General features: G+C 40.9%; 1 protein-coding gene across 5 annotated transcripts in view; it reads left to right on the forward strand.

Annotated features, from left to right (window-relative positions):
• The window catches only part of fam151b (family with sequence similarity 151 member B), a 33,805-nt gene extending 20,155 nt beyond the window's left edge, over positions 1 to 13,650 (forward strand). For all 5 annotated transcript variants that reach the window (XM_068029590.1, XM_068029593.1, XM_068029594.1 and 2 more), the window contains 2 exons: positions 12,969 to 13,104; positions 13,471 to 13,650. In XM_068029590.1, the coding sequence (XP_067885691.1) occupies positions 12,969 to 13,104; positions 13,471 to 13,636 (302 nt within the window). In that variant the 3' untranslated portion in view covers positions 13,637 to 13,650. The remainder of the gene's footprint in view (positions 1 to 12,968; positions 13,105 to 13,470) is intronic.
• Positions 13,651 to 14,396: the final 746 nt, after the last annotated feature.

The following is a 14,396-nucleotide window of genomic DNA, read 5'->3' on the forward strand; positions in this document are numbered from 1 at the left end:
ATCTAGAACATGGGGGCACAGCCTCAGAATAAGGGTAGTCATTTAGGACGGAGATGAGGAGAAATTTCTTCACTCAGAGGATTGTGAATCTTTGGAATTCTCTACCCCAGAGGGTTGTGGATGTTCCATCATTGAATATATTCCAGGCTGGGATAGATAGATTTTTGATCTCTCAGGGAATCAAGGGATAGGGGAAGTGGGCGGGAAAGTGGAGTTGAGGCAGAAGATCAGCATGATCGTATTTAATAGGCCATATGGTATACTGCTGCTATTATTTATTATGTTCTTATTTGGTGGGCGGTATAGATAATATAGAGGAGGGCTGCAACAAAATATAGGAAGGTGTTAATAAACTTGCAGCATGGGTATGTAATTGGCAACTGAACCTTAATATAGATAAGTGCATGCCAATGATTTTGATAGTAAGAATAAGGGACGTACTCTGGAAAATAAGTGTCTAAATGGGTTAGAGGAACTGAGGGATCTGTGGTTACAGATACAAAGATCGCTAAAAGTAGTGGTGCAGGTTAATTAGGCCATTTAAAAAAAAACACTGGGGTTCATTTCTCCAGGGATATAATTGAAAAACAGAACATTTATATTAAACTTGTATGGAACCTTGGTTAGACCACTCTTGGAGTACTGTTAACAGTTCTGGTCTCCATATTATAACTAGGATATAAAGGCACTGGAGAAAGTGCAAAAAAGATTTACTAGAATGATACCAGAACTGAGAGGTGATGCCTATCAGGAAAGATTGAAGAAGCAGCAACAGTTTTCTCTAGAAAAGATGAGGCTGAGGGGTGACCTGATCTTTCAGATTGTGAATGGGTTTGATAGAATAGAGTGGATATTTCTGCTTGCAGGTGAGACTGGGAATAGTGGTAATAAATATAAGGTGGTCACTAATAAATCCAATTGGGAATTTAGGAGAAACCTCTTTAGCCAGGGAGTGAGGGAGTTGTTGAGGCAAATAGTATAGATGCATTCAATGGGAAACTAGATAAACACATGAAGGAGAAATAGAATAGAAGAATACATTGATGCAGAAAAACAGGCATGCACCTGTTGGGCCGAATGGCCTGTTTCTGTGATGTAAATACTATGAAACACTTTGTAAAATTTTGTAGACATGTTAATTTTCAAGATACAGATGTCATACAATCATACCTGGTGAATAAATCTCTAAACAGAATGATCTATTCCTCTGTTTCGGAAGATGATGGGGTTTATTTTTTTATCAACAACTTCTTCCTTAATCTGCTTCTTGTGCTCTCATAAAAATCATTGTAAAACTGTGCTTTTATATTTTATCATGTCTATTACTGGGCAGAATAGCCATACTTTTTTTTTTCTCCTATTCTTCCAACTGCCTTCTCACAGTTTCAGCAGCCTGCTTATTCATAGCTTATTCAAAGGGCAAATAGAAATAAATAAGTACGATCTGATAGCCATTGCAGAGACGTGGCTGCCGGATGACATAGATTGGGACCTGAATATTGAAGGGGACATGGCATTTAGAAAGGACAGGAAGCTAGGAAGAGGTGGAAGGTTACTCTGTTAATTAATGATAGTATTCACGCAATAGAAAGGGCTGACCTAAGTTCAGGAAACCAGGATGTAGAAGCAGTTTGGGTAGAGATAGAAATCATAAAGGCAAGAATTCACTTGTAGGAGTGGTGGACTGCTAACATTAACCACACAATAGGGTGGTTTTTAAAGGAAGAAATAATGGCAGCTTGTCAGAAAGGTACGGTGATAATTATGGGGGATTTTAACCTACATATAGAATCAGTTCACCTACCTAGGCTCAACTATCACCAGTAACCTGTCTCTAGATGCAGAATTCAACAAGCGCATGGGAAAGGCTTCCACTGCTATGTCCAGACTGGCCAAGAGAGTGTGGGAAAATGGCGCACTGACACGGAACACAAAAGTCCGAGTGTATCAAGCCTGTGTCCTCAGTACCTTGTTCTATGGCAGCGAGGCCTGGACAACGTATGCCAGCCAAGAGCGACGTCTCAATTCATTCCATCTTCACTGCCTCCGGGGAATACTTGGCATCAGGTGACAGGACCGTATCTCCAACACAGAAGTCCTCGAGGCGGCCAACATCCTCAGCTTATACACACTACTGAGTCAGCGGCGCTTGAGATGCCTTGGCCATGTGAGCCGCATGGAAGATGGCAGGATCCCCAAAGACACATTGTACAGCGAGCTCGTCACTGGTATCAGACCCACCGGCCGCCCATGTCTCCACTTTAAAGACGTCTGCAAACACGACATGAAGTCCTGTGACACTGATCACAAGTCATGGGAGTCAGTTGCCAGCGTTCGCCAGAGCTGGCGGGCAGCCATAAAGGCAGGGCTAAAGTGTGGCAAGTCGAAGAGACTTAGCAGTTGGCAGGGAAAAAGACAGAGGCGCAAGGGGAGAGCCAACTGTGTAACAGCCCCGACAAACAAATTTTTTCTACAGCAGCTTTGGAAGAGCCTGTCACTCTAGAATTGGCCTTTATAGCCACTCCAGGCGCTGCTCCACACACCACTGATCACCTCCAGGCGCTTACCCATTGTCTCTCGAGATAAGGAGGCCAAAGAAAGAAGATAGACTTGGAAGAACCAGATGGGCAGAGGTAGCCTAGATGAGGAGTACATAGAATGTTTTTGGGATAATTCCTTGGACAGTACATTCTGGAACCAATCAGAGAGCAGGCTATGCTAGATCTGGTATTTTGCAACAAGATAGGATTAATTAATGACCTCATAGTTAAGGCGCCTCTAGGTAGCAGTGATCATAATATGATTGAATTTTACATTCAGTTTGAGGGAGAGAAGAGTGTATCCAAGACTAGTATTTAAACTTAAATAAGGGCAATTATGAGGGCATGAAAGCAGAGCTAGCTAAAATGAACTGGCAAATTTGGTTAAGGGATTGGTCAATAGAGATGCAGTAGTAGACATTTAAGGGGATGTTTCAGAATACACAGCATAGATACATTTCAACAAAAAAGAAAAATTCCAAGGGTGGGACCCACCATCTATGGTTAACTAAAACAGTATCAAACTTAAAGGAAAAGCATATAATTGCGTAAACATGAGTGGTAGGTCAGAAGATTGGACAGAATATAAAAACAGCAAAGAATGACTAAAAGATTGATACAAGAGAAAGCTAGCTGGAAATAGAAAGACAGTAAGAGTTTCTATAGATATTTTAAAAAGAACAGAGTTAACAAAGTGAACGTTGGTCCTATAGAAAGTGAGTCTGGGGAGTTAATAAGGAGATGGCAGATGAATTGAACAGGTATTTTGCAACAGCTTTACTATAGAGGATGCAAGTAACATCCCAGAATTAGCTGTAGTCAGGAAATGGAAGGGAGGGAGGAACTCAAGAAAATTACAATCACCAGGCAAGTGGTACTGAACAAATTGTTGGAGCTGCGGGCTAACAAGTCCCCAGTACTGATGGGCTTCATCCAAAATTTCCTAGATTCGTGGAAGGTACCGTTAGATTGGAAAATAGCATATGCAACTCCTTCGTTCAAAAAGGGAGGGAGATAGAAATCAGGAAACTACAGGCACGTTAGCTGAAAATCTGCCTTAGGGAAAATGTTAGAAGCTATTATTAAAGACGTTATAGCAGGGCACTTAGGGCAATTGAAGGTAATCAGGCAGAATCAAGATAGTTTTGTGAAAGGGAAATCATGTTTAACCAATATATTGGAGTTCTTGGGGGAGTTGCATGTGCTGTGGATGAGGAGGAGCCGGTGAATGTATTGTACTTAGATTTCTAGAAGGCATATGATAAGGTGCCACATCAAAGGTTATTGCAGAAAATAAAAGCTCATGGTGTCGGGGGTAACATATTGGCATGTATAGAAGATTGGCTAGCTAACAGGAAGCAGAGAGCAGGCCTAAATGGGTCATTTTCTGGTTGGCAAGATGTAATGAGTGTTGTGCCACAGGGATCTGTGCTGGGGCCTCAACTTTTTTACAATTTATATAAATTACTTACATGAAGGGACCAAAGGTGTGGTTGCTAAATTTGCTGATGACACAAAGATAGATAGGAAAGTAACTTGTGAAGAGGACATAAGGAGGCTGCAAAGGGATATAGATAGGTTAAGTGAGTGGGCAAAGACCTGGTAAATGGAGTATAATGTGGGAAAGTGGGAAATTGTCCATTTTGGCAGGAAGAATACAAAAAGCATATTATCTAAATGGTGAGAGATTGCAGATCTCTGAGATGCAGAGGGATCTGGGTGTCCTAGTGCATGAATCGCAAAAGGTTAGTATGCAGTTACAGCACATAATTAGGAAAGCTAATAGAATGTTCTTGTTTATCGTAAGGGGAATTGAATACAAAAGTAGGGAGGTTATGCTTAAGTCATACAGGGCATTGATGAGACCACTTCTGGAGTACTGTGTACACTATTGATGTCCTTATTTAAGGAAGGATGTAAATGCGTAGGAGGCAGTTCAGAGAAGGTTTACTAGACTAATACCTGGAATGGGCAGGCTGCCTTACGAGGAAAGATTAGACAGACTAGGCTTGTGTCCGCTGGAATTTAGAAGAGTAAGAGGTGACTTGATTGAAACATATAAGATCCTGAGGGTCTTGACTGGGTGGATGTGGAAAGGATATTTCCCCTTGTGGGAGAATCTAGAACTAGAGGTTACTGTTTAAAAATAAGGGATCGCTCATTTAAGACAGAGATGAAGAGAAATTATTTCTCTGAGGGTTGTGTGTCTTTGGAGTTCTCTTCCTCAAAAGGCAGTTGAACCAGAGTCTTTGAATATTTTTAAGGTAGAGGTAGATAGATTCTTGATAAGCAAGTGGGTGAAAGGTTATTGGGGATAGGTGGAAATGTGGAGTAATCAGTTCAGCCAAGTGACCTACTCCTGCTCCTAATTCATATGTTCGTATGTTATCTATCATTGTTTTTATTTATCTCTGATTGCTAACAGCCAGGTCCTTCAAGACTACATTGTGTTTCTCATTGCAGTTTAAATTTATAACAAGTGCATGATACTTCTCAAACTTGTTCCAATTTAACAATCTTGCTTTCTGATTTTGGCTAAGTTTAACACAGTCCTTTGCCCCATTGGCATTTTGATACAAACAATCTGTTTTTCGGTAGGCTTTCAATCCCAGAATTGTCTGCCTGTAACTTTGTCTCAGTTGTATTGACTGCACATGAGTCTTTCTTTATTCACTGTTCATATGTGAACTGGAGTTGTTAAACTTCTGTTAGAGACCAGTAACTGTTTAAAAAGAAATTTGAACTCCCAGTTATTACTTAAAGAATTATGCCAGGAGATTTCACATTTTAAACGAAGAAACTTTACTGTGCAAGTGTTTAATGAAGTAAACACTGCTAACTGAACACTACAATTTGACATCACTTATTCTTTAAACTTACACTTTAATCTCAACAGAACATTCAAATTTGACTTTTACTTCCACCTGGGAGTTCCCCTATACTTTACAGGGTCTTAGCAGTTCATTCACTTCTGCTGGGACCAATCCAAAGTGTACCACAGCTCTTAGGAATTCACTTTGATTTTCCTTAGTTTCTTAGCTATTTTCCGAGTTATGAGATTTCTTGGGGATTCTCCCTCCAGCATCCAGCTAGTCAACCGTCCAGCTCTCCTTCAACACCTCACGAGTCTGGATTTCCCAGCCTGAGCATGGGCCTCACTGAAATCAGAAACACCCCTGGTTCGTGATGGCCTTCCTGCTCCTGAGTCCAGCCCCTCTCAAAGCCAACTACCTTGTGAGCAAAGTACAGAGATAAAACATCTGACCAACAGGCATCTCCCTGCATCATCTATATCGAGCAACATGTTGTACATGTGGGATGTCCCAGATAGAAATTTAAACTAATTAACTCCAACTCCAAAACATTTCTTTGATCTTGGATACCCGTATGAATAATTATATTGCTATCAATGACAGGACGATTCTTTAGTCTAGAGATACAGCACTGAAACAGGCCCTTCGGCCCACCGAGTCTGTGCCGACCATCAACCACCCATTTACACTAATCCTACACTAATTCCATATTTCTACCACATCCCCACCTGTTCCTATATTTCTCTACCACCTACCTATACTAGTGGCAATTTATAATGGCCAATTTACCTATCAACCAGCAAGTCTTTGGCATGTGGGAGGAAACCGGAGCACCCGGAGGAAACCCACGCAGACACAGTGAGAACTTGCAAACTCCACACAGGCAGTACCCAGAATTGAACCCGGGTCGCTGGAGCTGTGAGGCTGCGGTGCTAACCACTGCGCCGCCCCTCCAGACTTACTGGCTACAGTTGCCCAACTATATGAATCCACCTCCTGTTTTATGGCTCTCACTTTTCTGACTCTGTTTAGTTTAGTTTAGAGATACAGCACTGAAACAGGCCCTTCAGCCCACCGAGTCTGTGCCGACCATTAACCACCCATTTATACTAATCCTACACTAATCCTATATTCCTACCACATCCCCACCTGTCCCTATATTTCCCTACCACCTACCTATACAAGGGGCAATTTATAATGGCCAATTAACCTATCAACCTGCAAGTCTTTGGCATGTGTCTTGTAAGTACACATGGAAAGATCTTTCAGTGGTCCTGCAACCTTTTGAATTCCAAATTTTAATTAGCTTACACAGACACATTTAATTTCCCCAAAACTAAAAGTGATTGCTAAAATATTAATACAAACCATGAACTAGATGATCATAACAGAGTGGATCCAGTGTCTTCGCCGAATAGATAAATGGGGCTGTTGATAGGATTTTGTACCAGTAAGAAGGAGGGAAGATTCTGGTGAAAATGACCTAAGTCTGAAGACAAAAGAACTAAGGATGAGAATAAAGGTCAGATCAAGTAAGGAACAAGGCAAACATAAATGGTCAGGGAGACATACAGTTATAAAACAGAACTATAAAAGAACTGTTAAAAATGAAGTAAAAGGAGATTAATTAAATTATCTATACAGAAATGTATATGGCATCCAAAATAAGGAAAGGTAACCGAAAATGTAGATAAGGTTAATACAGTAAACGTAATATGTTTGGATTTCCAAAAAGCCTTTGATAACGTTCGTGCATGGGGAGTCGGGACAAGTAGTAGAATGGATACCAAGCTGGCTACAAACCAAAAAACCATGAGTAGGAGTTAAAAATAGTTGCTCAGATTGTCAAATAGGAGGAAGTGATGTTCCACAAGGGCCTGTACTGGGACCGCCATTGTTTACCATTTACATAAATCAATTTGGACTTGGGAATTGGAATGACAATTTTGTAATTTGCGGATGATACCATATTGGGAGGTGTGGTTAATGCAGAGGAGGACTGACAAAATACAGGAAGGCATTAATAAACTTGCAGAATGTGCGTGCAATTGGCAAAAAAACTGTTATGTGGAAGGTAATAATTTTGTTAGGAAGAATCAGGAGGGCACATACTCCTTAGAATATAAGTGCCTAAATCGGATAGAGGCATGGAGGGATCTGGAGCTACAGATAGACAAATGAATAAAAGTAGCGACACAGGTTAATAAGGTCATTTAAAAAAGCAAAGTATTAGGGTTCATTTCTAGAGGGATAGAATTGAAAAGCAGAGAAGTTATATTAAACTTGTATAGAACCTTGGTTAGACCACCTTTGGAGTACTATGAACAGTCCTGGTCTCCATATTGTAACTAGGATATAGAAGCACTAGAGAAGGTGCAAAAAACATTCACTAGAGTGATATCAGAACTGAGAGGTTATACCTATCGGGAAGAGGCTGGGCTGCTTTTTGTAGAAAAAGGACTGAGGGGGTGACCTGATAGAGGTCTTCGTCATTATGAAAGGGTTTGATAGGTTAGACATAAAGAAGATATTTCCGCTTGGGGAGAGACCAGAACTAGCGGCTATGAATATAAGATAGTCTCTAATAAATCCACCTAGGCATTCAGGAGAAATTTCTTTACCCAGACAGTGGATAGAATGTGGAACTTGCTACCACAGGAAGTACTTGAGACGAATGGCATAGATGCAGTCAAAAAGATGCTAGATAAGCACATGACGGAGAAAGGAATAGAAGGATATATTGATGAGCTTAGATAAAAAAAAAGGGTGGGAAGAACCTCGTGTGAAGCATAAACTGGCATGGACCTGGGCTGAATGGCCTGTTTTACTACATTTTACTATGTTTGAGGCAATAAATTGTAAGCTGTTATTGTGGTGCTGTAAATTCATGTAATACTTCAAATCCATCATGCGAACATACGAAATAGGAGCAGGAGTAGGCCGCTTGACCCCTCGAGCCTGCTCCGCCATTCAACAAGTTCTTGGCTGAACTGATTACTCCACATTACCACCTACTCCCGATAACCTTTTACCCCCTTGCTTATCAAGAATCTGTGTACCTCTGCCTTAAAAATATTCAAAGACTCTGCTTCCGTTGCCTTTTGAGGAAGAGAATTCCAAAGACTCACGACCCTCTGAGAGAAAAAATTTCTCCTCATCTCTGTCTTAAATGGGCGATTCCTTATTTTTAAACAGTGACCCCTAGTTCGAGGTTCTCCCACAAGGGGAAACATCCTTTTCACATCCACCCTGTCAAGACCCCTCAGGATCTTGTATGTTTCAATCAAGTCGCCTCTTACTCTTCTAAATTCCAGCGGCTGCAAGCCGAGCCTGTCCCATCATTCCTCGTAAGACAGGCCATCCATTCCAAGTATTAGTCTAGTAAAACTTCTCTGTCCTGCCTCCAACGCATTTACATCCTTCCTTAAATAAGGAGACCGTACTGTACACAGTTCTCCAGATGTGGTCTCACCAATGTCCTGTATAGCTGAAGCATAACCTCCCTACTTTTGTATTCAATTCCCTTTGCAATAAATGATGACATTCTATTAGCTTTCCTAATTCTGTGTTGTACCTGCATACTAACCTTTTGCGATTCATGCACTAGGACACCCAGATCCCTCTGCAATCTCTCACCATTTAGATAATATGCTTTTTTATTCTACCTGCCAAAGTGGACAATTTCCCACTTTCCCACATTATACTCCATTTTCCAGGTATTTGCCCACTCACTTAACCTATCTGTATCCCTTTGCAGCCTCCTTGTGTCCTCTTCACAAGTTCTTTCCTACCTAACTTTGTGTCATCAGCAAATTTAGCAACCATACCTTCGGTCCCTTCATCTAAGTAATTTATATAAATTGTAAAAAGTTGAGGCCCTAGCATAGATCCCTGTGGCACATCACTTGTTACATCTTGCCAACCAGAAAATGACCCATTTATGCCTGCTCTCTGTTTCCTGTTAGCTAACCAATCTTCTATCCATGCCAATATGTTACCCCCTACACCATGTGCTTTTATTTTCTGCAATAACCTTTGATGTGGCACCTCATCAGATGCCTCCTAGAAATCTAAGTACAATACATCCACTGGTTGCCCTTTATCCACAGCACATGTAACTCAAACAAAGAACAGTACAGCACAGGAACAGGCCATTCGGCCCTCCAAGCCTGCGCCGATCTTGATGCCTGGCTAAACTAAAACCTTCTGCACTTCCGGGGACCGCACCCCTCTATTCCCATTCTATTCATGTATTTGTCAAGATGCCTCTTAAACGTCACTATCGTACCTGCTTCCACCACCTCCCCCGGCAGCAAGTTCCAGGCACTCACCACCCTCTGTGTAAAGAACTTGCCTCGCACATCCCCTCTAAACTTTGCCCCTCGCACCTTAAACCTATGCCCCCTAGTAACTGACTCTTGTACCCTGGGAAAAAGCTTCTGACTATCCACTCTGTCCATGCCACTCATAACTTTGTAAACCTCTATCATGTCGCCCCTCCACCTCCGTCGTTCCAGTGAAAACAATCCGAGTTTTTCCAACCTCTCCTCATAGCTAATGCCCTCCAGACCAGGCAACATCCTGGTAAACCTCTTCTGTACCCTCTCCAAAGCCTCCATGTCCAACTCCCTCAAAGAACTCCAATAAATTGGTTAAACATGATTTCCCTTTCACAAAACCATGTTGACTCTGCCTGATTACCTTGAATTTTTATAAATGCCCTGCTATAACATCTTTAATAATAGCTTCTAACATTTTCCCTAAGACAGATGTTAAGCTAACTGACCTGTAGTTTCCCTCTTTCTGTCTCCCTCCCTTTTTGAATGAATGAGTTACATATGCTATTTTCCAATCTAAAGGAACCTTCCCCGAATCTAGGGAATTTTGGAAAATTAAAACTAACGCATCAACTATTTCATTAGCCACTTCTTTTAAGACCCTAGGATGAAGTCCACCAAGGCCTGGAGACTTATTAGCCCGCAGCTCCAACAATTTGTTCAGTACCACTTCACTGGTGATTGTAATTTTCTTGAGTTCCTCCCTCTCTTCCATTTCCTGACGTAGAGCTAATACTGGGATGTTACTAGTATTCTCAGTAATGAAGACCGATGCAAAATATCTGTTCAATTCAGCTGCCATCTCCTTATTATCCATTATTAATTCCCCAGACTCCCTTTTTATAGGACCAAGGTTCACTTTGTTAACTCTGTTCATTTTTAAAATATCTATAGAAACTCTTACTATCTGTATTTATATTTCCAGCTAGCTTTCTCTCGTACGCTAATTTTACCTTTCTTATCAATCTTTTAGTCATTCTTTGCTGTTTTTTATGTTCTGCCCAATCTTCTGCCTCCCATCTTTGTGTAATTATAGGCTTTTTCTTTAAGTTTGATACTATTTTTAACTCTTTTAGTTAACCACAGATGTTGGGTCCCACCCTTGGAATATTTCTTTCTCGTTGAAATGTATCTATTCTGTGTATTCTGAAATATCCCCTTAAATGTCAGCCACTGCATTTCTATTGACCTAACCCTTAACCTGATTTGCCAGTTCACTTTAGCTAGCTCTGCTTTCATGCCCTCATAATTGCCCTTATTTAAGTTGAAAATACTAGTCTTGGACCCACTCTTCTCTCCCTCAAACTGAATGTAAAATTCAATCATATTATGATCACTGCTACCTAGGGGTGCCTTAACTATGAGGTCATTAATTATTCCTATCTCGCTGCACAATACCAGGTCTACTATAGCCTGCTCTCTGGTTGGCTCCAGAACGTATTGTGCTCTTTTACATATTATTCATGCTGCTAATCCAGGGTCCATTCTTTTATCAATTTCTCGATTCATAGCCAAGTGTTGCCATGACAACATCCGCTCCATAGGCCTTGGTTAGTCTTCCTCAAATGAGCAGGCACCAAAAAGTCCAAAATCCTTCAGTCTCGAGGTGCTTCACAGGAATGTAATTAAACAAAAAATTGACACCAAAGAAAGAGACATTAGGACAGTTAAGAGGTAGATATTGAGGAGTGTCTAACGGAAGAGCGAGAGACAGGGAAATTTATAGAAGGAATTCCAGAGCTTAGGACCTGGGCAACTGAAAGCTCGTCTGCCAGTGGTGGTGTGAAGGAAGTGGGGATGCACAAGAGGCCAGAGTTGGAGGAAGCCAGAGTTCTAAGAAGATTGCAGTTACGGAGTTGCTTGAAAGGGTATTGCTGTTTATTGAGCATTGCCATAACTTGTGCACAGTTGAAAGGTCTTCAGTACTGTTCTTCTGTATTTTGAGACATTTCAAATAAATTAAAAGCTTTAGCCATTATCACCTGATTAGTTAAATGGTATTCAGAGATAAATGTGTAAATCCATCCACACATCTTGCTTTCTATCTTCATTATCTAGGTAACATCTAATCTCTATGATTAGTAAAAACATAAAAAATTGATGATACATCAATTAAAGTTCTTGCATCTGTGGACACTTACCATTAATTTTTACTATTATAAATTCCTATGTCGACATTCATAATTAAAACTGCCTATCACCACCTTCTCAAGGGCAATTAGGGATGGGGAATAAATGCTGGCCTAGCCAGCGATGCCCACATCCCAGGAACGAATAAAAAAAAATGTAAACCTGTCATGCCATAATTACGCTCACTGTGTAATGAGCACACAAGAAATAGGAGCAAGAGTAAACCATATGGCCCATCGAGACTGCTCTGCCATTCAAAACGATCATGGTTGATCTTAGGTTTCGACATCACTTTTCTGTCCGCTTGCCATACCCTTGATTCCCTTAGAGACCAAAAATCTGTTTATCCCCGCCTTAAATGTATTCAATGATAGAACATCCACAATCGTCTGGAGTAGAGAATTCCAAAGATTCACATTCCTTTGAGTGAAGTAATCTCTCCTCATCTCAGTCCTAAATGATCACCCACTTATCCTGAGACTGCCCCCGTGTTTTAGATTCCCCAACCAGTGGAAATAATCTTTCAGTGTCTACTCTATCCAGCCCCTTTACAATCTTATATGTTTCAATGAGATCACCTCTCATACTTTTAAACTTCAGAGAATACAGGCCCAATTTACTTAATGTCTCATCATAGGACACCCCCCTCCTCCCAGGGACCAATCTAGTGAACTTTCGCTGCACAGTCTCCAATGCAAGTATCGCCTCTCTTAAATGTGGAGACCAAAACTGTATACATTATTCCCGATGTGGCCTCACCAAAACAATTGTAGCAATACAACCTTATTCCTATACTCCAATTCCCTTGCAATAAAGGCCAACATGTCATTTGCCGTCCTAATTGCTTGCTGGACCTGCATGCTAACTGTCTGCGTTCCTTGTACAAGCACACCCAAGTCTCTTTGAAAATTGACACTTCCAAGTTTCAATGGATGTGCTGCAGCACAACGACTGGCAGGAGAACATAATTACAGCATGACATTTTTCTCCACCAAGGAGCGCTCAGGCTGTACTTCTGTCACCTTATCGTATCTTTTCTCGAAATTCTGTAATTATGTTATATTTCCCAAATCATCTTGTGGGAAAAATACAAGTGATTTGAAACCAAAGAAAAGAATCTTTAAAAATTGACATACCTTTGCATACAGGCTACACCTGGGAGATGGTGAAGGAGATGGAGCAAATTTGTCAGACATTCTGCCAGCCAGTAACATTCCCAGTTAGAGCAACACTGGTTCGACCATCCTGGTCACAGCTGCATTGGTTGCTGGAGCAGTCAGACAGGTAAAAGAACGTTTCAGGGAAAGTAAATTCCAGATGTCTCTTTCAGCAGATTTCAGATTTCAAGCTTTTCCAGTTTTTTCATTTTATTTATAGTTAACCTTTGGGTCTATTTGAAAATGTGATGGGAAAAAGGAAACAAAGAACAGAATATTGATTTTCACTTAACGAGGGTGATAGAGACAGAACAATACATAAAAATTATGATGAAGATAATTGAATCTATGCAACACAGAATCCAGATGAATAAATTTTGTATTAAGCTATTACATTTTGTGTTGTGTTCTATATCCTTTTATTTTGATGTGTTTTATTGACCCTGTTTGTAACGTCAGTCCATTCTAATTGAGTATTCTTGTTTTAATGCAGGTACAGTCTGACCGTGTGGGCAGCAAGAGAAGATTTATACAGTGTGGAAGATATGCTATATATCAGGGAGAACTTTGACAAGTCAAGAATCTACTTTGATCTTTTTGAACCTCAAAACAGTGAATTAAGGCAGGCAGTAAATATGAAAATTGCAGAGCAAATATAACATTATTTACAACAGCATTGCATTTATATGGTGTCTTTAACATAGTAAAACACCCCAGGGCCCTTCACAAGGGCATTATCAAATAAAATTTGACACCAAGCCACATAAGGAGACATTAGGACAGGAATGAAGTAGATTTAAAGGAGGAGAGAGAGGCGGAGAGACTTAGGGAGTGAATTCCAGAGTTTGTGGTATAAGAAGCTGAAGGCAAGGCTGCCAATGGTGGAGTGATTAAGATCAGGGAAGCACAAGAGGCCTGAATTGGAGGAGCACAGAGATCGCGGAGGGCAGTAGGACTACTGACCAATACACTATAGTTTTAAATTATACATTTTCACCCATTATTCTGAGAGAAAATAGCAGAGTGGGGCTCACTGCTGTTAGAAAGTGCACATGTATAGACATCAAATAAGGACAAAATCAGGCATGGTTGTAATGCTCCCCATAGCTGAATTGCCAGTTTGCATGCACTAGGCACACCCATGGAGAATGGTCACTTACATCATGTATTGGAGAGCTGCCAATGCATGATGTGTCAGCTGTAGCTGAGTTGGTAGCATTCTTGCATCTGAGTCACAAGGTTCTGGGATAAAGTCCCATTCCAGGGCTTGAGCACAAAATCTCGGTTGACACTCCAGTGCAGTACTGAGGGGGTGCTACACTGCCAGAGGTGCTCTCTTTTGGATGAGATGTTAAACTGAGACTCCATCTACTGGCCTGGGTCGATGTAAACGATCCCTTGGCACTACTTTGAAGAAGA

Source organism: Heterodontus francisci, chromosome 4, assembly GCF_036365525.1.
Source record: "Heterodontus francisci isolate sHetFra1 chromosome 4, sHetFra1.hap1, whole genome shotgun sequence".
In the NCBI taxonomy this organism is placed as follows: Eukaryota; Metazoa; Chordata; class Chondrichthyes; order Heterodontiformes; family Heterodontidae; genus Heterodontus; species Heterodontus francisci.